Source organism: Eublepharis macularius, chromosome 2 (genome assembly GCF_028583425.1).
Source record: "Eublepharis macularius isolate TG4126 chromosome 2, MPM_Emac_v1.0, whole genome shotgun sequence".
In the NCBI taxonomy this organism is placed as follows: domain Eukaryota; kingdom Metazoa; phylum Chordata; class Lepidosauria; order Squamata; family Eublepharidae; genus Eublepharis; species Eublepharis macularius.
Window position 1 is genome coordinate 77,726,148 of NC_072791.1, and position 20,499 is coordinate 77,746,646.

The window sequence follows — 20,499 nt, forward strand, 5'->3', positions numbered from 1 at the left end:
GTTGCCTCCAGGAGCCTGAGCTGCCAGAGAGGGAGGGAGGGAGGGAGAAGAGCAAACACCTGCCTTGCCTGTGAGAGAGAAGCCAGCCTCTCAGCCCCACCCTTCTCTGTGCCTGAGGTACTTTAACAACGTTGCCTCCAGGAGCCTGAGCTGCCAGAGAGGGAGGGAGGGAGGGAGAAGAGCAAACACCTGCCTTGCCTGTGAGAGAGAAGCCAGCCTCTCAGCCCCACCCTTCTCTGTGCCTGAGGTACTTTAACAACGTTGCCTCCAGGAGCCTGAGCTGCCAGAGAGGGAGGGAGGGAGAAGAGCAACCACTTGCCTTGCCTGTGAGAGAGAAGCCAGCCTCTCAGCCCCACCCTTCTCTGTGCCTGAGGTACTTTAACAACGTTGCCTCCAGGAGCCTGAGCTGCCAGAGAGGGAGGCAGGGAGAAGAGCAACCACTTGCCTTGCCTGTGAGAGAGAAGCCAGCCTCTCAGCCCCACCCTTCTCTGTGCCTGAGGTACTTTAACAACGTTGCCTCCAGGAGCCTGAGCTGCCAGAGAGGGAGGCAGGGAGAAGAGCAACCACTTGCCTTGCCTGTGAGAGAGAAGCCAGCCTCTCAGCCCCACCCTTCTCTGTGCCTGAGGTACTTTAACAACGTTGCCTCCAGGAGCCTGAGCTGCCAGAGAGGGAGGGAGGGAGAAGAGCAACCACTTGCCTTGCCTGTGAGAGAGAAGCCAGCCTCTCAGCCCCACCCTTCTCTGTGCCTGAGGTACTTTAACAACGTTGCCTCCAGGAGCCTGAGCTGCCAGAGAGGGAGGCAGGGAGAAGAGCAACCACTTGCCTTGCCTGTGAGAGAGAAGCCAGCCTCTCAGCCCCACCCTTCTCTGTGCCTGAGGTACTTTAACAACGTTGCCTCCAGGAGCCTGAGCTGCCAGAGAGGGAGGGAGGGAGAAGAGCAAACACCTGCCTTGCCTGTGAGAGAGAAGCCAGCCTCTCAGCCCCACCCTTCTCTGTGCCTGAGGTACTTTAACAATGTTGCCTCCAGGAGCCTGAGCTGCCAGAGAGGGAGGGAGGGAGAAGAGCAACCACCTGCCTGCCTATGAGAGTGAAGCCAGCCTCTCAGCACCGCCCTTCTCTGTGCCTGAGGTACTTTAAGAACATCTTGAAGTGCCTCAGTTGCTTGAATTAAGGTTGTGCTCATCTGTTGTCATTGTGGGGAAAGGAGAGTAAGTTGGATGATGGTGGACATAGGGAGGAGGGCCGGCATGGGGTCAGGGATCCCAGTCCTCTGGGGACGTGGGAGGTATGACGGTGGGAGCTGGTCTCAGCTGAGAAGGGCATGGAGATATGGAATGGCTCAGTGCCCTTCTAACCTGTGTCCCATCCTGAGAAACACTGGTGATGGAGCTAGGAAAAAGAACCTTCCCTCGACACTGATGTTGTGCAATGCCAGGTCCATAAACAGTAAGACCACAATGCTGCAAGATCTCTTTGCGGTGAGTGATGTGGACCTGGTATGCATGACAGAAACCTGGGTGAGGGAGGGTGAAACAGTTGCCCTGGGAGAACTGACCCCCCCCCCCGGCCAGGATATTCGGTCCTCCACCAGTCCCAAATAGGAGGTCGGGGGGGAAGAGTGGCAATCCTTGCCTGAGAGTCTTTCTCCTTCAGGCCGCTCCCCGCCTCTGAGATCTCTGGCATTGAATGTGTAGGCCTGGTGTGGGGTGCTGAGAAGAGTTTGGCTATCTGTCTGGTGTACTGACCACCTAGCACACCCGCAGATACCTTGTTGCACCTCCTAGAGGTGGTAGTGGGGTGGGCCTTGGAGTATTCCAGACTGATGGTGCTGGGGGACTTCAACATCCATGTCGATGATGCCTCCTCTGTGCAGGCTGCAGACCTGGTGTCTTCCATGGCAGCATAGGGACTCTCCCAATTTGTATCGACCCCTACACATCAAGCAGGCCACAAGCTAGATTTGATCTTTGAGATGGGGTTTAATGTGGATCTGGAAGTGGTAGAATCGGTGCCATGGTCAGACTACTTGGTCCTGAGGGCTCGGCTGGGGATACCACACCCCCTCGCAAGGGCGGTGAGCTGATTATGCTCACCCACGGAGACTTATGGACCTGATTGGGTTCCAGAATGCTTTGCAGGATCCAATGCTCCATGGCGGTTTGTTAGATGAGCTGGTGGAGGACTGGCAGTGCCAGCTCTCCGAAGCTATTGACAAAATTGCCCCCCATCACCCCCTTTGCCCCCGTGCAAGACGGGCTCCCTGGTATACAGAAGAGCTCTGACAGAAGAAGCAGGAGCTAAGATGGCTTGAGCGAGTGTGGCTACGATCTCAGGACAAAGAGGCAAGATCATCTTATAGGACATTTATGAAAGCCTATGATGTGGCGGTGAAGGCTGTGAAGATAAGAGTTTTATGCAGCCTCCATCGCATCAGCTAGCCCACGCCAGGCAAAATTGTTTAATGTGGTTCGGTCATTGGTCTCCTTGCCAGAGGGAGGCCCTCAAATTTTGAATTCGAATATTAGCTCTGAGGCTTTTGGGAGCTTTTTTGCTGATAAAATCTTGTCTCTCTGCCGCGACTTGCCAGCCACAGTTGATTCAGTGAATGAGCTAGAGACCCCTTGGCTGTCTTCGGGGCCAATATTTGATCATTTCAGCCCACTCTTTGGGGAGGAGATTGACAGGACCCTGGGATCAGTTAGGGCCACCACATGTCCCTTGAACCCATGCCCATCATGGCTGGTAAAGGCCAATGCCGAGGGGCTGTGGTCCTCGCTGGAGGCCATTGTTAACCTATTCTTAGGCTCTGGGGTTTTTCCTGGGCCATTAAAGGAAGCTGTGGTGAGGCCTCTTTTAAAGAAACCATCGCTGGACCGCACCGACCTGGTCAATTACCTCCCAGTTTTGAACCTCCAGTTTCTGGGAAAGGTGATTGAGCAGGTGGTGGTGGAACAGCTGCAGGGCTTCCTGGAGGATGTCTCAGCCCTAGACCCCTTCCAGTCCAGGTTCTGTCCGGGACATGGGATGGAGATGTTGCTGGTAGCCCTCACAGACGATCTTCGTAGACATCTGGATCAAGGTGGCTCGGCACTGCTGATATTATTGGATCTGTCGACAGCGTTTGATACAGTCGATTATGATCTTCTGACTCAACACCTCGCCGATGTGGGGATACAAGGGACTGCCTTACAGTGGCTTGTCTCTTTTCTCCACGATCGGGGACAGAGGGTGGCACTTTGTCATCCCGCCACACTTTGGTGTGCGGGGTCCCACAGGGAGCAATACTCTCCCCATTATTGTTTAACATCTATATGTGCCCCCTTGCCCAGGGGGTACAAAGTTTCGGACTTGGGTGTCATCAATATGCAGATGACACCCAGTTGCATCTGATGATGGATGGATGGCCTGGCTCAGCCCCAGATGTCCTGGAACATACTTTTGCAGCCGTGACTGGTTGGTTGAAGCAGAGCCGGCTGAAACTGAACCCAGCGAAGATGGAGGTCCTATACTTGAGCCATGGGGGATTAGCTCCCAGCCCTCGATGGGGCACTGTTAGTGCCAGTTCCAAGGGTTAAGAGCCTGGGGGTGATCTTGGATGCCTCCCTGAAAATGGAGGCACAGGTTACAGCGGTTGTCAGGTCCTCTTTTTTCCATCTGCAGCAGACCAGGCAACTTGTCCCTTACCTGTCAACCTGTGATTTAAGTTCAGTGATCCAAGCAACGGTCATCTCTAGGCTCGATTACTGTAACTCGCTCTACGCAGGGCTGCCCTTGATCCTGACCTGGAGATTACAGCTAGTACAAAATGCAGCGGTGCGTGTTAGTACAAGAGTGCCAAATAAGATTTTTTTAAAAAACTTAATAAAAAATCTACTCTAAAAAAAGAGTGCCAAATAAGGCACATACGTTCTTACGCGACTTGCATTGGTTGCCAGTGGAGTACCGGATTAGAGTCAAGGTTCTGGTATTGACCTATAGGGCCCTGTGCGGACTGGGACCAGCATATCTATGGGACCATCTCTCCCCATATATTTCCCAGAAGACACTCCGATCAGGGGACAAACAGCTGTTGCTGGTCCCTGGCCCCAAGGAGGCCTGCCTAGCCTCGACTGGAGCCAGGGCCTTTTCGGTCCTGGGTCCCACCTGGTGGAACGCTCTGTCTGCTGAAATCAGGGCCTGGCAGGACTTACTATCCTTCCACCGGGCCTGCAAGACAGAGTTGTTCTGCCAGGCATATGGCTGAGGCTGAGCCTCCGCTGGCCTGAAAAAAGGGGTGTATAAAATCTTAACCCTCCCTGTGAAGGCTGTCCACCATCCTGTTTTAAATGTGTATGGATTTTATTGTATTTTAATATGTTGTTTTTATTGTATTTTAATATGTTGTTATCCGCCCTGAGCCTGCTCACAGGGAGGACGGAATAGAAATTTGAAATAAATAAATAAAATAAATAGCCATTCTGTTTTCCTTGATTTTCTGATGACTATTCAAAAAAAGAATGTGTCCAATCAAGCCGCTCTCAAGCAATGCACCCAGGTTTGGAGCAACAGGTAATGGCTCACCCAGTAATCCCAGAAGGAACTGCTGGTGTTGCAAAGAAAACTTCACTAAATCTTGCCAGAGTACTTAACAATGCAAATTAAATATGGCTGAGCTTAAACAACTGGATCTAGTCACATCTGCTGCAACTCCTCTGACAGAGATACTCACTTGAAGGATCTGCAACAGGCACTTCTGCAACTACAGTATCTTCCTGACATGGTGAGAAAGATGATTGGAAAGGCCAGAATGACACCCATGGACAGCTTGCTACAAGACAATCCTAAAGAAAATAACAACAGAACACCACTGGTGGTCACCTACAGCTCACAATTCAAGCCAGTTTAACACATTTTTTATGACCTACAATGCATGCTGGATTGTGACACTTCCCTCACACAGGCACTGGAGGGCTGACCTTTTCTTGCTTACAGATAACCTGCTAACCTAAAACGACTACTCACCCTCAATGATAAACTACTTAATAACATGGACACTGGTACCAAGGCCTGCAACAAACCAAGATGCCAACTTTGCTCTCATATAGATCCTAGCAACACCACCAGTGGACTCAACATCAGCCATACCTTTTCAGATTCATACTCTTGCTCATCCTCCAATGTGATTTATGTCATCACGTGTCAGCAATGCCCTTCCACCCTCTACACTGGACAAACTGGCCAGTCCATTCATCAAAGAATCAATGGGCATAAGTCTGACATCAGAAACCACAACATTCAAAAACCAATGGGGAAACATTTCAACCTTCCAGAACATTCTGTTGCTGGCCTAAAAGTAGCAGTTATTCTGCAGAGGAATTTCAGAGGGAGATTAGAAAGAGAGACTGCTGAATTGCAACTGATAACGAAGCTCAAAACAATATAACCACCTGGATTGAATCGAGACCTAGGCTGATTTCTCCACGCCCACTACCCCTCTGTATACCCCACTCTATCTAATCACACCTGCTATTGTCATTTACCAGTTATTGTCATTTGGCATCTGAAATCACTCCAAGCTCCAAGATATAAGGACAGATGGACTCACATTCTAGCTGTGACTCACAAAAGCTCATACTCTACCACGAATTTTGTTAGTCTTGTAAGTGCTACTGGATTCTTGCTCTTTTCTACTGCTACAGACAGACAAACATCTCTGTGCCAAAACCTGCAGGAAGAGAAACGTCTTCCATTTTTTTTCAAATTAAATCAATTTCCTGCAGTACTCTTCAACTACCAGGTCAACTTCTTTCATCCTATCCTCGATGTTACAGCCCAGGGACTGTGTCATTTTTGTAGCATGCCTAGCTCCAATTCAGTATTGTTTATTCATGACAGATGGATGATTACAAACACAAATCCACAATCCCTGATTCTGGTCCACATTTAAGCAGCTGTCTTCTTGATTACCACATTCATTGAGTTAAAAAAATAGTGCATAATGATAACATTTGTTTCAGCATATGGCAAAAACAAGTTTGCAAATGGGGACTCGTGTAACATGTATCAAGGATATAACTTCCAAGGTTTTCCACCAGCACACAGGCATGGAAGGCCTAGTACTGCCTGTGCTCACTCAACAGGGGCTACCTGGCCAGCTATCATGTATTTGGACATCCAAACACAACCCCCAAAGTCCCATTGCTTGAGATGATGCACAGCAAAGCTAGGAACTGGAAACTCTGTTTAGTACATATGTAGAACCATGACCCTCCTGCCGCTTAGAGTCTCCTGTAATTCCAGGATAAACCCCTCACTAGAACAGGAAAGTTTTAGGTGTTCTACTGCAGAACTGGAAAAGTTTGGCTTATTCCTGCAGCAGCCTTTGAGCTATTTAGAGTCCATCTTTACAAGCAGTAAAGGAATACAGAACACAGGACCGCCTTTCTATACATTTACCTGGAGGCCTTTGTATTTCCTAAACAGAAGCCAATTCCATCAGTCTTATATGGTTCATTTTCTTTTACTCATTCATTGTTACCTTCCCTGCTCCTCTCTTGTGCACATCAATTACTTTGAACTCTGAGTCTCTTCTTTAAAGTCAAAGATTTATGGGTTTGCTCTGAAAAAGAATCAGTTCAGATTCATCTTATGCATGGTTAAAAACCAGACAAATCACACCAAGTTTTATTTATTAGATATAAATACTTCAATTGATCAAAGAGAAAGGCAGCAACATGGGGAACATTTCCACCCTTCCTGCTGCTATTTGACTTCTCCTTTCTTCTCTCCTGCTTCTATCTTCAGGGTTTCCGGGGCCTGACGATAGGCAGGGAAAGTCTCCCAGGGACTGTTCAGATCAAACTTGCGGAACTCCTGAGCCAGCTCCACAGGCTCTGCCACCACCCGTTTCACCTCATCATCATATCTCACCTGAAATGAATGTAAACGAGATTTGCATTTATAGCAAAAAAAACCCTGGGATTTTAAATTCATCTTTCAGTTCATCTAGGCAAGCCTACAGATTTGGTCTTGATAAATACTAGTTTTTCTGATAATAGTCACTGTGTCTATACTCGTATCAATTCCCTCTTTCTCCCCCACAACCTTCCCATTTTGTTCTCTTTTTTTTTTGTAAATTATTTTTATTAGGTTTTTATAATGGGGAAAGGGATAACAAAAAGAAAAACCATTTCAGTAACAGATTCGTGTACAATCATTGTGTAATCAATGCTTCAAAAAGAAGGAAAATTTTTTTTCCCCCAGTATAACCATCAATCCATAAATTAAGAAAGCCACTGCATAACCCGGCTATCGCCCCTTATACCTTCAACCTTCCCTTTTAATCTCTCCAATCATTGTTTTATTTCTTTGCTTTTTTATCCACTTACTCTATTTCTTATCTCATTTCTTACATTTTTTCCCTTTTATATATGTTACGTATACTTCATCTTAAGACACAAACCAAATAAGTATATAAAAAAAAAAACCCAAATAAGTATATAAAGGACTTTGTCTTAAACACTAATTTATGCTCTAGGGAGAGTAACTAAGAAATAGGAATAATCGAAGAAGACTCCAAAGACCCAGTTGTCACATTATCTCTAGTCCTTTAGCAGTGAATATACAATATCTAACATGTTATAAAACATCTAAACTTCCAATAAGTCTATGTTAAACATCATTAAGCATAGAGAGGCAACAAGCCCTGGATCATAATCTGAATGTCATTATATTTCTCCTTCTTTCTCTCTTTCCAAAAAATAATAGTGAAGACAGAACGCTCTAAAGACCCATCAATCCCCCACTCTCTAATCCCTTCAGAGCACAAAGAGTATAACAAGTTAGAAAGAAAAATACATATAGGACATTGTATTAAGCTTGTACTACTGGATCATAATCTGAATTTCATTCTCATTTTCTTCTTCTTAATTCCTCTAACGTGATAGAACAAGTCCTCCTTTCCAGTGCTCAGCCAAAGGTGACTTTTCTTATCTTCTAGCCAATTCTGGAAGGGGTCAGTAAACATGCTGTGGGCTCTCTGTTTTATTTTCTTTTTTAATATACATTGCATATTTTTTTCTTCATTCAGAAACGGTACGCTGGGTTTCTTCCCCACAGCTCTGCTTTGTTGCTCCTCCCCTTTCTTCTTTGTGCCTTGTATTTTCACAAAGAAGGACTAGTATATTTCTCCATTTTGTAGACTGAGCTTTTCATCATTCCGCTCTAATTTTCTTTCAGATAAGTCTGTCCCTTTGAAATTTTCTTCTGATTTAGTATCTTTCACGATGTCTTTGTCCATATCCAATCCAAGTATCTCATCTGCTTTACTTAATAACTGGCCCAACAGCTTAGGAAATATTTCTTCCAGAAAAGCCACATTAAAGTTACTTGTAGATGTTCTGACAAGACTCTCGTCAAAGTGGCAGAAAGCTCCGCTCTTATGTTTATAGTTCCAGAAATTTATTGCTTTCCAGCTCCCTACTGGGAGACTCTTTTTTGCAATCACTCTTCCATCTCTAGCTCCCACCTCCCAGCATTCGTAAAAGCAGCCATCTCGCCAGAGGTTAATAAATCCCCTCCTTATCAAGCTGGTTAGCCCTCGTAAAGTCATAAACAATCTTCTTACTTGATGAGAAGTCTAGTAGGTTCGCTTTTGTTCGGTCTTCCAGATGTCTTTATGACCTCCAAAATGTCCTACCATTAACAGACTTGCTCACATCCTACAAACTGGTGGATGGGGCTTCTTTTATTGAGTCAAGCCATCTCATTTTGGCTCTGAAAAATGCATGCACCAAGTTCATAACAGTCATGTTATAGGTACTATCATGTTATAGCTACTATGCAAAGCTACTGTACTGAACCAAAAGGAAGAAGACACCAAACATAAGATAACCCCCCACAATGTTATACACAAAGCCATCTTGAGCCGTGAGGAAAAGCAAGATATATTCTAATACAGAAATATTATTGCTTTTCATAATCATAATTTGGATATGAATTTACAGTATAAAGGGACTAAATAACCCTATCCAGCTTTTACAAGCATTCCTACCTCCACAAATCCAGAAAGAGGGAAGTCTTTTCGGAAAGGGTGGCCCTCAAAACCATAGTCTGTAAGGATTCGTCTCAGGTCAGGGTGGTTAGCAAAGAATACTCCAAACATATCCCAGATCTAGAGGTGTGGCAATCAGAAAGGTAGAAAGTTACGACATTTTAAAAAGACCATCTTTAATGAGTGAGAAGTTCATTAGGATTTCTACAATACGGCTACTGACATCCCCGATATGATACATCAATCACTCTTTGGTAGGTGGAGGAAGAAGAGGCAACTGACATGCTAGACAACAAGGGGACTCAACAAATGTTAGATATTTAGAATGCCTTGTTCACTTGGCTGAAAGTCTATCCTGAAGTAGTCCTAGCCATCATTCTTCTAAAAATGCAGATAGCACCCTCACCCCCACCCCAGTTTTTCCTATAAGGAAGTTCCCAGCCAGAACAACAATAGGTCAAGTGTCCAAATAATGAGCAAATTAGGTTTTTCTACTATCATCAAGGGTCTAGAGAGATAAGATTGGGGTTAAGAATCAGAGTAGTGGTTAGACTGGAAGACTAAGGAAGATCTGGGATTAAGTCCCCACTTTGCCATAAAGTTCAGTTGGTGACTTTGCATCAGACACTCTCTCACCCTACTTCACTGAGTTGTTACAAGGATAAAAGGTGGAGGGCAGTACCTTGAACCCTTGAAAAAATGGGATAATTCTGTCACTTCCAGCATAGAATGAAGTTATTTAGAAACACAGATGATCCAACCACTATACTGCCACTCCACTGAGCAAAAGTTAAAGCCTTCTTCCAACAGAAGAACCACTTAAGTTGAAGGACACTCATTTGGAAGAAAGAAGTTTCTTCACCATAAAGATGAACCTATGAATCTATGTTGTCCAGAATCTGAAGCTCAGCCCCTGGACTTACCAGAAAGAGGGGATGGGGACTGGAGACAGTTGGGGGACAACTACCCAGCCACTCCAACTGACACCCAGGGCCAGTGAGGACCAACAATAGAAGAGGGGAAAAAGGCACCCCAGCCACAGGAGGGCAGAGCAGCTCCCAAGCTCCAGAGGGTCAGGCAGGGCAGGTGGAAGCCAGCTAGCCTCACCCTCCGGTGGGAGGCCAGGGGGCCGGGCAGGGAGAGTGAGGAGGACCGTCAGGAGGGAAATAGACCTGAGGGAGAAGGTACAGGGGCAGTCAGCCAACAAGCCAGCCAGCAACCTTACTGACAGTGGAGGAAACGCAGCAGCAAAGGCAGCTCAGGACCACCCCCGAGCCTCCAGGCAAGCTAGAGAGGATTAGCCAGGACCAGGAGAAGCTGGGAGCTAAGCAACCCCAGGTGTGGCGACCTGAGGTACTCAGCCGGGAAAGCTTGGCAGCCAGCTACGAAAGCACAGGCGTGACTGATCAGGGCAGCCCAGGTGTGGCTGCCTGAGACAACCAGGTCCAGGGCTAGAGTACAGAGGGGGACGTGGCTGGCAGGTGGAGCTGGAAATAGGGGAAAGGATATAAGGAGAATCCACCCACAGGGTGTGGTGGGTTGTGTAGGAGTGTGGTGGAGGGAGGGAGGGAGGGGGAGGGGGAGAGGGAGAGAGAGAGAGAGAGAGAGAGAGAGAGAGAGAGAGAGAGAGAGAGAGAGAGAGAGAGAATGAATGAATGAATGAATGAATGAATGAGCAGCAGAGAGGAGGTGCAGGAAAGAAGATGAAGAGGAGTAAGACTGGCAGTTGGATGGGGACAGCTGTCGTGGAAGGCAGCCGGGACTATGGCAGGTTGAAGGGACCTGCAAATGGACTGAGAGGGCATGAGGGTGAGGTATACCCCTCCTCCTTCCACAGAGAGGGATCCCGCATGTTCCCTGAAGGTCCTTTAAAACTGAAGTCAGGCATGCCAACGTCTCATAGGGCAGCGCCCATGGCAGAACCTGACATATGTTTTCAAGTCAACTAGAAGAATCCTTGTTTCAGTTCAAGAGACTGAGAAACCTCATTTCGATGGCAGGAAGTCCTGTTGTGGAACTTCAGGATGAATAATTTGCAAGAAAACTCTGTTTAAAGAACCCTCCCTCTCTGCCAGACAACCCCCCTTCAGAAAAGTAAGGTTTATGGTCTGGCAAACAGGATAAACAGCAAGGAAAGGGGTAGCCAGCTGTGTATGGGAGGAATATGCCTATGCGCCCCCTTTAGACTCTCACAAATGTCCAAAGCATTTTGGATATTCTACAGAAAAGCTCAAGTAAAGTAATTTCAAGACAAGCATGTGGCAACTGTGTCTATTATCCTTCAGAATGTTCAGAGAATCAGGTGTTTTAACCAAATATGCAGTGGTCTAGAGTACTTTGAACATGCAACTCAGGGTCTGAGATTTTGACATGTCTGCTTTTAGTCTTCAGGATATACTTCTTACATTTGCCTCAAATTGCTCATGAAGCAGAAATCTTCCTGTTCATACCAAAGTTATTGCTTTTATTTATATTAATATGGAAGATATTTCAAATACACAAGAAGTATTCTGAGAAACTAAGGCAGAAACCAAGAACACAAATTATTTCTCAAATACGTTGCCAACAAGATCATACACGAGTCTTAAAAACTGAGGAGAAATGAGCACTAACCAATTCCTAGAAAGCTACAAGAACAAAACGAGCTCTGTAAATAAGGAATGGCTATGTAAAAAAAGGTTGCTGGTCCAAAATAAAAAAGCAAACCACAATTCATATAATAACTTTTACTAGAACCAACCTAAATGACACAAAACAGCATGCAAGTCATTATATCAACAATTCTGGAGATAAACTTCAGATGATGCACAAGATGTAAAGTCAAATAAAGCCAAGTGAGGTAGTTTAACTTTGTGTTATGGATAAATTCCTCAGCAGAGATAAATGTGTCAAGTGGAAGAGAATGAATTAGCAAGGAACTGTGCATATGGGAATCTATCCATAACATGAGGTAAAACAACCCAATTTGGCTTTATTTAACTTTATACCTTGCGCATCACCTGAAATTTATCACCAAACCTGATAATACTATGACTATCAAGTAATTCCTTTGCTCTCACTCCACAAGGGACCTGTGAATCTTGCTTGTTGTCAGAGAGATACAAGAAAGATTGCTGTCCTCTGTAATTCAAATGGAGATACACCATTCATTTTTTCATGCTGAGAAAAACTAGGGTGCAACATGGCTCTAAAGGCACCACCAATATATATCTACTTGCCTGGCAGCATTCAGCACAAGGATATTGGTAATAAAAGTCTGTTAAAATCATGGCATGAAATGGCCTGCACTCTGCTATTTTTTAAAAAATTGTAATATTCAGTTGAGGAAGAATTCTGGAGAGCTCAAAAGCTTGTACATTGTTTTGTGTCACTTTAATTGGTCCTAATAAAAACTATTGCTCTGACCTGGATGGCCCAAACTAGCCTGATCTCACCAGATCACAGAAGATAAGCAGGGTCAGCCCTAGTTAGTTCTTGGATGGGAGACCACCAAGGAAGACAAGGGTCGCTATGCAGAGGCAGGCAGTGGCAAACCACCTCTAAAGTCTTTTGTCTTGAAAATCCCAGTAGATGTCGCTGTACATTGGCTGTGACTTGACAGCACTTTATACAATAAAATGTGTAAAAGTAAAATATGGATTGTTGTTTGTATACAGAAAACCTTGCAAACACTATTACCATCTCTATGACAGCCCCAGTGCTTTTCATATCCTGAATTACAATTATGTGTTCTTCCTTCCTCTCTGGAACGGAAACCAGCTCTGGCTCCTCTTCCTAAACATTAATGACGTTAGCGCTCACCTCTCTTTCATACCAGTTTGCTGCTTGATACACTGGGACTGCTGAATCAACAGGTGTCAGTTCATCAGTGTATGTTTTTATACGAATCCGGGAGTTGAAACGCAGGGATAGAAGATTGTAAACCAGCTGAGAGAGAAAGTTAAGAAGCAGTGATGTTACATAGTAAAAAAATTATTCTATTACAGGATAAAATTGTAATGTTTCCGAATACAATTGCAGTATGGCCACTTTTTAAAAGATTCAATGGGACACAGTGGCTTGAATCTAGCAGAACATTTTTGTTGGCAGAAGGATTTCTGCCTGCAGAGTACAATTTTCTTGTCACCCCCTACCCACTGCAGCCAAAAATGCTCCCCCACATGTTGCTCCTAGAAGACAAGAAACTCCCAGGAACAGCACTGGGGCGATCTGGATTGCAGGGAGAGGCAAGAAAGTTACACTCCACAGGCAGAAATTCTTCCACCCACAGAAACACTTCATCTCATCCAAGCCTCTTGGATAGCGAAACAGTTTCAAAATGTGTCATAAGCAAAATTCAGATATTTGATTGATTTGATTGATGAAAACTCAACTATATAGCCAAGTTTTGTGTTTATGTGATAAATTTTCGCAGGAAGCAATAAGGCTGTACATTATTCTGCCTCCTTTTAGTATGATATTAACGATTTTAACATTTTTAATGTGTATTTTAAATCTTATGATCTATTTATTATATTTTATATTTCAGAAAATTAATGTGTTCCTTGTTTCTGTGGGAATACTGGAACTATGTATTAATGATTCTTAATAGTCGTTGACCATAAATGAAATAAATCAATCAAGCATAATTCCTAAACCTTACCAATAAAATGCATCTTCCTAAGATAAGACTTTCCGAATAGATAAATCAGCAGCAGGAAAGCTCCTCTGGCATGATTCTGAAGCAACCACCAAATCTGTTCCTTGAATTTCTGTCACACTGCTTTGAAGATATGTGATAAGCAAACTTCAAAGCTGGATTTTTTGGCTTAACAAGGAGGAGGGGAAGTGGAGGACCATGACCCCAATGCAGAGGAAAAATTGAGAAAAGAGCAACCCGTAACTGATACCAAGAAAACAGTTTATTGTTGTGAGCTCAACACATTTCTGGTGTGAAACTTCAGGACCAACAGTAACTCAAAAATAAAAGCTTGAAAAATGTTTGAATTCATATATAACAACTGGGGGGCCTGTAAAAACTTGTGAAGAGTATCTCATTTCCCCCCTCCCACTATTTCTTCTCCCTTTCCTGAAAGCCTCTAAAGCAGCTTAGATCATTTTCTTCTTCTCCATTTATCCACACAACAACCCTGTGAGATAGATTAGGCTGTGCATGACTAGCATGCATCCATGGCAGAATGGAGATTCAAACTTGAGCCTCCCAAATCCAAGTCTGACTCTCTGTCCTTTACAACATACTGGCACTGACATCACAATCAAAAAGTATACCTCCACCAAATAGAATCAGTGCTTGTAGAAACAAATGCATTCAGTGGCCATTGCTAGGCAACCACAACAGTATTGCCAGCTTTAGTTTCTTCTGTCAGTAAAAGGCAGTGGGAGGGGACAGAGCATTTTCCAGGGCTGTTTTGGCCTCTGAGGAAGGATTTACTGGGACCAAGCCTGGCAGCAGCCACTGAAAAACTTGATACTACATTACTTACATGACTCACCAAGGCCTGGCTGTTTGCTACTGTTCAACAGCAGCCACCCCATGAAAGGTAGTGTGATATAGTGGTTAAAGTTTCAGACTTGGATCTGGAAGCCTCAAGCCTGAATCTCCACTCTGCCATGGAAGATGACTGGGTGACCATGGGCCATTCACACACACCCAAAGTAATCTACCTCACAGGGTAGTTGTGAGGATAAAATGGAGGAGAGAAGACTGATATAAGCTGCTTTGAGTCTCCATTGTGGAGAAACGCAGGGTACTAATAAAGTAAATAAACAATAAATATAGCTGAAGATGAAAGGTAGGTTTGATTGGTGGGTGAGACAGAAGAAAGCAGAGATAGGTGAGAATATGGAGGTTGGCAGGAGGAGGTAAAGAACTGGGGGGGGGGAGAGATACAGGAAAAAGTGAGGTGCCCCCACAAGTCCTTGCATGTTCCCCACTGCACACCTGGGCCCATCCAACAGCCAGCACCACCTAGATATTTTTCAGGGAGAAGATGCAATCGCAACACAGGGACTGATAAAGGTAGCCTGGTTGGTGGGTGAGGAGAGAAGGAATCTGGAAAGGGGGAAGGGCTATAGGGTCTTTCGGGTAAGGGAAAGAGGAACCAGTAGGGGAGGGGAAAATGAGATGCCCCACTTATTTTTTCTAATAGCAAATTCCATGGATTTGTGCCTATTACAAAGGTAGCAACATTAAATGACTGGAGATTCTCGAAGTCTGAGATATTAATTAGATAATAGGTATTCATAAAAAAGAATATCCTCCTACCTCCACCTCCTGCCATAAAAATACCCAATCTAATGAGGACTGAGCCTGCTTACTGCCCTCGGAACATCAATAGCGGAAAATGAACAAGAGTGAGCTGGAATGAGAGGGGAAGGACAAAAGAAAATGGGGAAATTTGCCCTGCTCAGTCCCAAGAGAGCTAATTGTGTAGTTTATAGGGGTGAGCATTCCGGGTAAGAGAAGTTTCATATAATTGCTCCTGGAGCCCCAGCTTGTAGAAGATTTAATTTATAAAGAGGCTTGGGGTAGCAGAACACAGACTGCATAGTTATCAGATTAATGACTGAGAAATAATCTCTTTTAGCTCCTTAAAATACTTTTTGAAAAAGTGAATGGCGATTCCCTAAGCATCTTTTTTCAGTAGTTCAAGCAACAAAGCTTCCTCAAGACAAATGTCACTGACCTCACACAACGGGTAATGTTTAAACACAATATTCAATCACTACATAAAGCTGCAAAAGTATGTCTGTAACATCAGCATAGAGATATGGTCATCCAGGACTGGTAAGCTAGTGATCAGTAAGCATGAGGCTCTGGGGGTTTCTTTCCTCTAGAAGACTTTGCATTTTAGAATCCTCTTCATAGCGGCTCTTACCTCAAAGCGGTTTGGACGGGTTGGGACATCAACTGCTGTCAGATCAGCTAAAGATTTGAACTGGGCATTCATGTGGTCTTTTAGAAAGGTCAGAACTGGAATGATACCATCTGGATGAATTAAGATTTCCAGCTCATTGAAACATGTTACCTGGTAGAGAGAGAAAAAGTAATATGTTGAACAGATCCATTGCCTCAAAAGATGTAATCTTACATACATTTACTTGGAAGTAAGCCCTACTCAAATCATCAGAACTGTTTCCAAATCAATGTCTTCAAGATTACAAAAAGTTTAAGCAAATAAACATTAGGCTGCAGAATGGCAAACCAAGGAACTTTCAGTTAGCTTTAAAAATTTTATTTCCAGCTCTTCCTCACACATATCTTAAAAAAAAAAAAAGGATCATACCACTACCAACCCACCACAACGGTACCTACTTGGGCTTGCTGAACGTACTTGGGCAGAATCTCAGCCACATATTCTCCAAAGGCATACAGCTGCTTTTGTGTTACTTCGTCCTTCGGTCTAACAGTGGCTGAAAAGAAAGATACCAATTTTGTGATATGATACAGAAAGAACTGCATCAGGTCACAGCCACAGCAAGCTCAAAACAGTCAGGAAAAGTAGTATTTTGATATGGCACAAACTCCAAGAGGATATGAATAGCTCAAAAGCTACGAAAACAACCACAACAGTTTCAGTGTTTCAACCACATATCAATGTCTAGCAACCTCGTAGAACCAAATTTAGGATAAATACAGATGACCATTTACTAAATGGTAATATTCCATAGGAAGTATAAAATGTTATGGACTGCTAACTGCCTATAATAGCTGCCCCAATGTAAGGAGAATTGTACCAATACTATCAGAGAAGTGGTAAACTGCTTGTCATATTTTTATTTAAAATACTTATATAAGTGCTTTTTTCTAGGCATCACAGGACCCAAGGTGGATAAAAACATTTTGATAAAATAATTAATATTAAACCAACAAATATAAAAATGTATTAGAAACCAAACTAAAACACCTTACACCCATCAGACTCAGGCTGCCATGAAACTCTCTGGGATAACTTTGTTTTTCAGCCTTGCTGAAAAGCCCAGAAGAGAGTAGCCCATCTGACCTCTTCCAGGAGCCTGTTCTAGAAGCACAGAGCATTGAAAGAGCCAATGAAAGAGCCTAAGACTGGACTGTGACAGAATGTGTCTTAGCCAATGAGGGCACCAATTGTAGACCATGCTAGGAAGAACTCAGCTACTGCACCGAAACATGAAGGAAGAAGTGGTCCTTCAAGTATGTGGGGCCCAAGATCATAAAAGGCTTTAAAGACACTTTGAATTAGACCCCAAAACTAATTGTCAGCCAGTGAAGTGAGCTCAGTATAGCAGAAACATTGTCCGACTGGCTAATAAACAGGCTTTCAGATTTTGCAACACCTGCAACTTCAGGATTCTCTTCATAGGCAGCCTGACATACAATGTGTTACTGAAGCCTAGATCAGTGCAGCCATATCAGGAATCTACAAATAGGAAGCCGACATCCAAACTAGATGGAGCTAGAAAAAAGCATTTTTCATTATCATGGACACCAGAATCCAGCAAGACTCCCAAATTTTTAACAGAATCTTTCAGCAAAAGCCAAACACTACTGATGGTGGGAAAAAATATGGACAAAGTATTAGAGATATTTAGATTGTCACAAGATAATATGGTGGAAATCATAACATGCCACTTCATATTCAGTTGGACTTAATTTCAAGTAAACGTATTTACAATGGGATATTATTCACAATGAAAAGAAATATCAAAAATAACTGAGGCTATGCTTGGAGAAAACATACATATTATATTAGTTTTTCTGCTATGCTCTTTGACTATATTGGAGCAGCAGTATGTCAGTATTGGAAATATAAACAGCCAAGGTCTACAGTAGAGTATCATGTACCTGACTGCTGATATACAGTTAAGTCTAGAAAACGTTTAATGTAAAACTTAATGACTACAGTCTTAAAAACAGGGCACTGCTAGATGTTTATTTTATTTACGTTATTTATAGTCCACTTTTCTCACTGAGATGCAAAGCAGACATAAATCAATATGATCAACAAAATGGGACATCCAATAAACAATACAATAGGGTTTAGATTATAGAAATCTGAAACAAAGCTGAATCAATCAAAGCATAAGCAAAGCATATATATTTAATCATGACGTTAAATGATTCAGAAATTATGAACATATATAGAGCAACAGACAATACAGTCCAATACAAAGGAGAATAAGTCCACAGTTTCTGTTCCTTTATCAAAGCATCCTTCTGATCCATTTCGTTAATGTACAGTACTGATCACCTATGTAAAATAGCCCTTCTGAATAATTCAGTTTTGCATAGTTTGCAGAACGCTAGGAGGGCGGGAATCATTCTAACCTTATCAGGCTGTTCCATAGGATGGGGGGCATGACACAGGATGCACATGTGAGTTTTGATGGCAACTCAGATGAGCTAAGCTATCATGGCAAAACATAGGAAGAGGCAGTTCTGCAGATATAATGGAATATATCCATGATAAGCTTTGTACTTGACAGCCAATATCTTGATTTGAGCTCAGGAACTGATAGGTAGCCAATGGAGTGACTGCAGAATGGGGGTAATATGCTTGCTCCACCTAGCTTCTGATGATAACAGAACTGCAACATTATGCACCAACTGGAGTCTCTAGAGTTGACTTTGAGGGGAGACCTAAGAAGAGTACTTTACAGTAGTCTAGTCTCAACGTTACTGTGATCCAGATCCAGGTAGCCAGATTTGCCATGTCAAGGTTATCTTGTGTTGAGCCAGTTTGGTGTAGTGGTTAAGAGTGGCAGGACTCTAATCTGAAGAACCGGGTTTGATTCCTCACTCCTCCGCTTGAAGCCAGCTGGGTGACCTTTGGTCAGTTACAGCTCTTCCAGAGCTCTATCAGCCCCACCCACCCCAGAGGGTGATTGTCATGAAGATAACACACTTTGTAAACTGCTTTGAGTGGGCATCAAGTTGTCCTGAAGGGCGGTATATAAACTGAATGTTATTATTAACAGTTAACAATGAAGTGGAATATTTTACACCCATTCTCTTAAATATCAAAATCTGAGCACAGACTTACAAAGTCCAAGTTCTAGACAAAGTGGAGCCTAAATTTAACAAAGCTATTATTCCTGTACTGTAAAAAGAACAGAACAAATTTAATCAAATCACACTTACGCTGAGTCTCAGTTGTAGATTTTCTTTCAAACTGAGTTTGCAGTAGCATTGCAGGGCGCCCAGCGACTATTTAAAAAAGAAAGTTATAACCTTACTTATATTTTATAGACATACTTATCATCTGAGAAAGCTTCTCATCTTCACAATAATACCATAAACACACAACAATCAGAAACAAAGATATAAGAGAAAGAAAGAGGTAACTTGCATAACAAAGCTTGCAATCCTTTGAACACTTACCTGCAAATAAACCCAAAGTAGCCCAATGGTCCTGCTGAGTAAACATGAAAGGATTTCACTGTAGTTCCAACTGGAACAGTTCTAGGCTAAATAGCCACTTCACACAGATGCTTCAGAACAGATGCCACTGAAGACAATGGTATTTAAGCTGCCCACAAGGAAGACTATAGCCAAGATGTTCTTCATTCACTGTCAAAGCTGATGATCCACAGTGTCACTTGCCACCCTACAATTTTCTGTGTGTGGGAAGCACTAAGCAGCCGGAACACTAGTATGCAAAGGTCCCTTTGAAACATTTGTTTGAATTCACACCTTCACATCACAGATTCCCCATACAAAATAATTCTTAAAACTTCTGCATGGATCATAACTCTATGACTTCATACATAGATTTCAAATTAATTTCCCTGTGGATCCATGCAGAATCTATTTCAACATATCAAGTAGCTCCCTCTAAAGAAAAGAACACTGGATAAGGGATTATAAACCAACACAAGCAAATACTTTAAAAAAGTGGATGGAAAAAAATCATAATCTCATTATCAGACATGTATGAAGGAACCAGACTGTCACACTGCCTTTTGCGCATATACTTAGGATCAGCAGTCTGGGGACTAATTGGTAGAAAACCTGGGGATGACAGACAAATGCCAAAACGGAGGCGGGAGATCAACACGCCAGGAAATGCTACCCAAAGAATTAAGAACACAACCACATTATCCGTTTTGTTCAAGTATGAGGGATTCTCGCAAAGAATCCTGGAGACTGTAGTTTTTGAAGTTGTTGAGAACTCCGTTAAAGGCATTCGTCTTCCCTCACAGAACTACAGTTCCCGCAGTGCCAGACCAGCGAAGAAACGACCTGACCTTCGAAGAAAACACCAAGTAGCGCTGACTGATACAACCACACCCCCAGCGGACAAACTACTCCGTGCAACAGAAGCGGCCCATCTGCAGGCTTACCTTTCAGCCTACTGCGGGCCAAACCCAACGCAGCCGCCAGCATGCTGAACACTCAAGATACCAAGCCCTAACCGTGAGTCTCACAAGGACGCCACCGAACACCTTAACACGCATGCGCCCCGTTGAGCTGTCTCCCCTATTGGCTC

At 43.6% G+C, this 20,499-nt stretch overlaps 1 protein-coding gene across 1 annotated transcript; it reads right to left on the bottom strand.

The window, feature by feature from the left end:
• Window positions 1-6,651: 6,651 nt before the first annotated feature.
• On the bottom strand, window positions 6,652-20,473 carry NDUFS3 (NADH:ubiquinone oxidoreductase core subunit S3). The gene is made up of 7 exons (XM_054972071.1): window positions 20,354-20,473; window positions 19,152-19,217; window positions 16,347-16,444; window positions 15,910-16,059; window positions 12,833-12,958; window positions 9,032-9,151; window positions 6,652-6,909 (listed from the first exon to the last, which is right to left on the bottom strand). The coding sequence occupies exons 1-7, from the start codon at window positions 20,394-20,396 to the stop codon at window positions 6,742-6,744; spliced, it is 771 nt and encodes a 256-aa protein (XP_054828046.1). The 5' UTR covers window positions 20,397-20,473; the 3' UTR covers window positions 6,652-6,741.
• Window positions 20,474-20,499: the final 26 nt, after the last annotated feature.

Excerpts from the sequence above, each read along its gene's own strand:
- NDUFS3 (XM_054972071.1), bottom strand. The coding sequence starts at position 20,396 with ATGCTGGCGGCTGCGTTGGGTTTGGCCCGCAGTAGGCTGAAAG. Across the intron at positions 16,445-19,151 it reads ATCTACAACTGAGACTCAGC|CCACTGTTAGACCGAAGGAC; the intron begins GTAAGTGTGATT and ends CTTTCTTTTCAG. Across the intron at positions 16,060-16,346 it reads AGTACGTTCAGCAAGCCCAA|GTAACATGTTTCAATGAGCT; the intron begins GTAGGTACCGTT and ends TCTCTCTACCAG.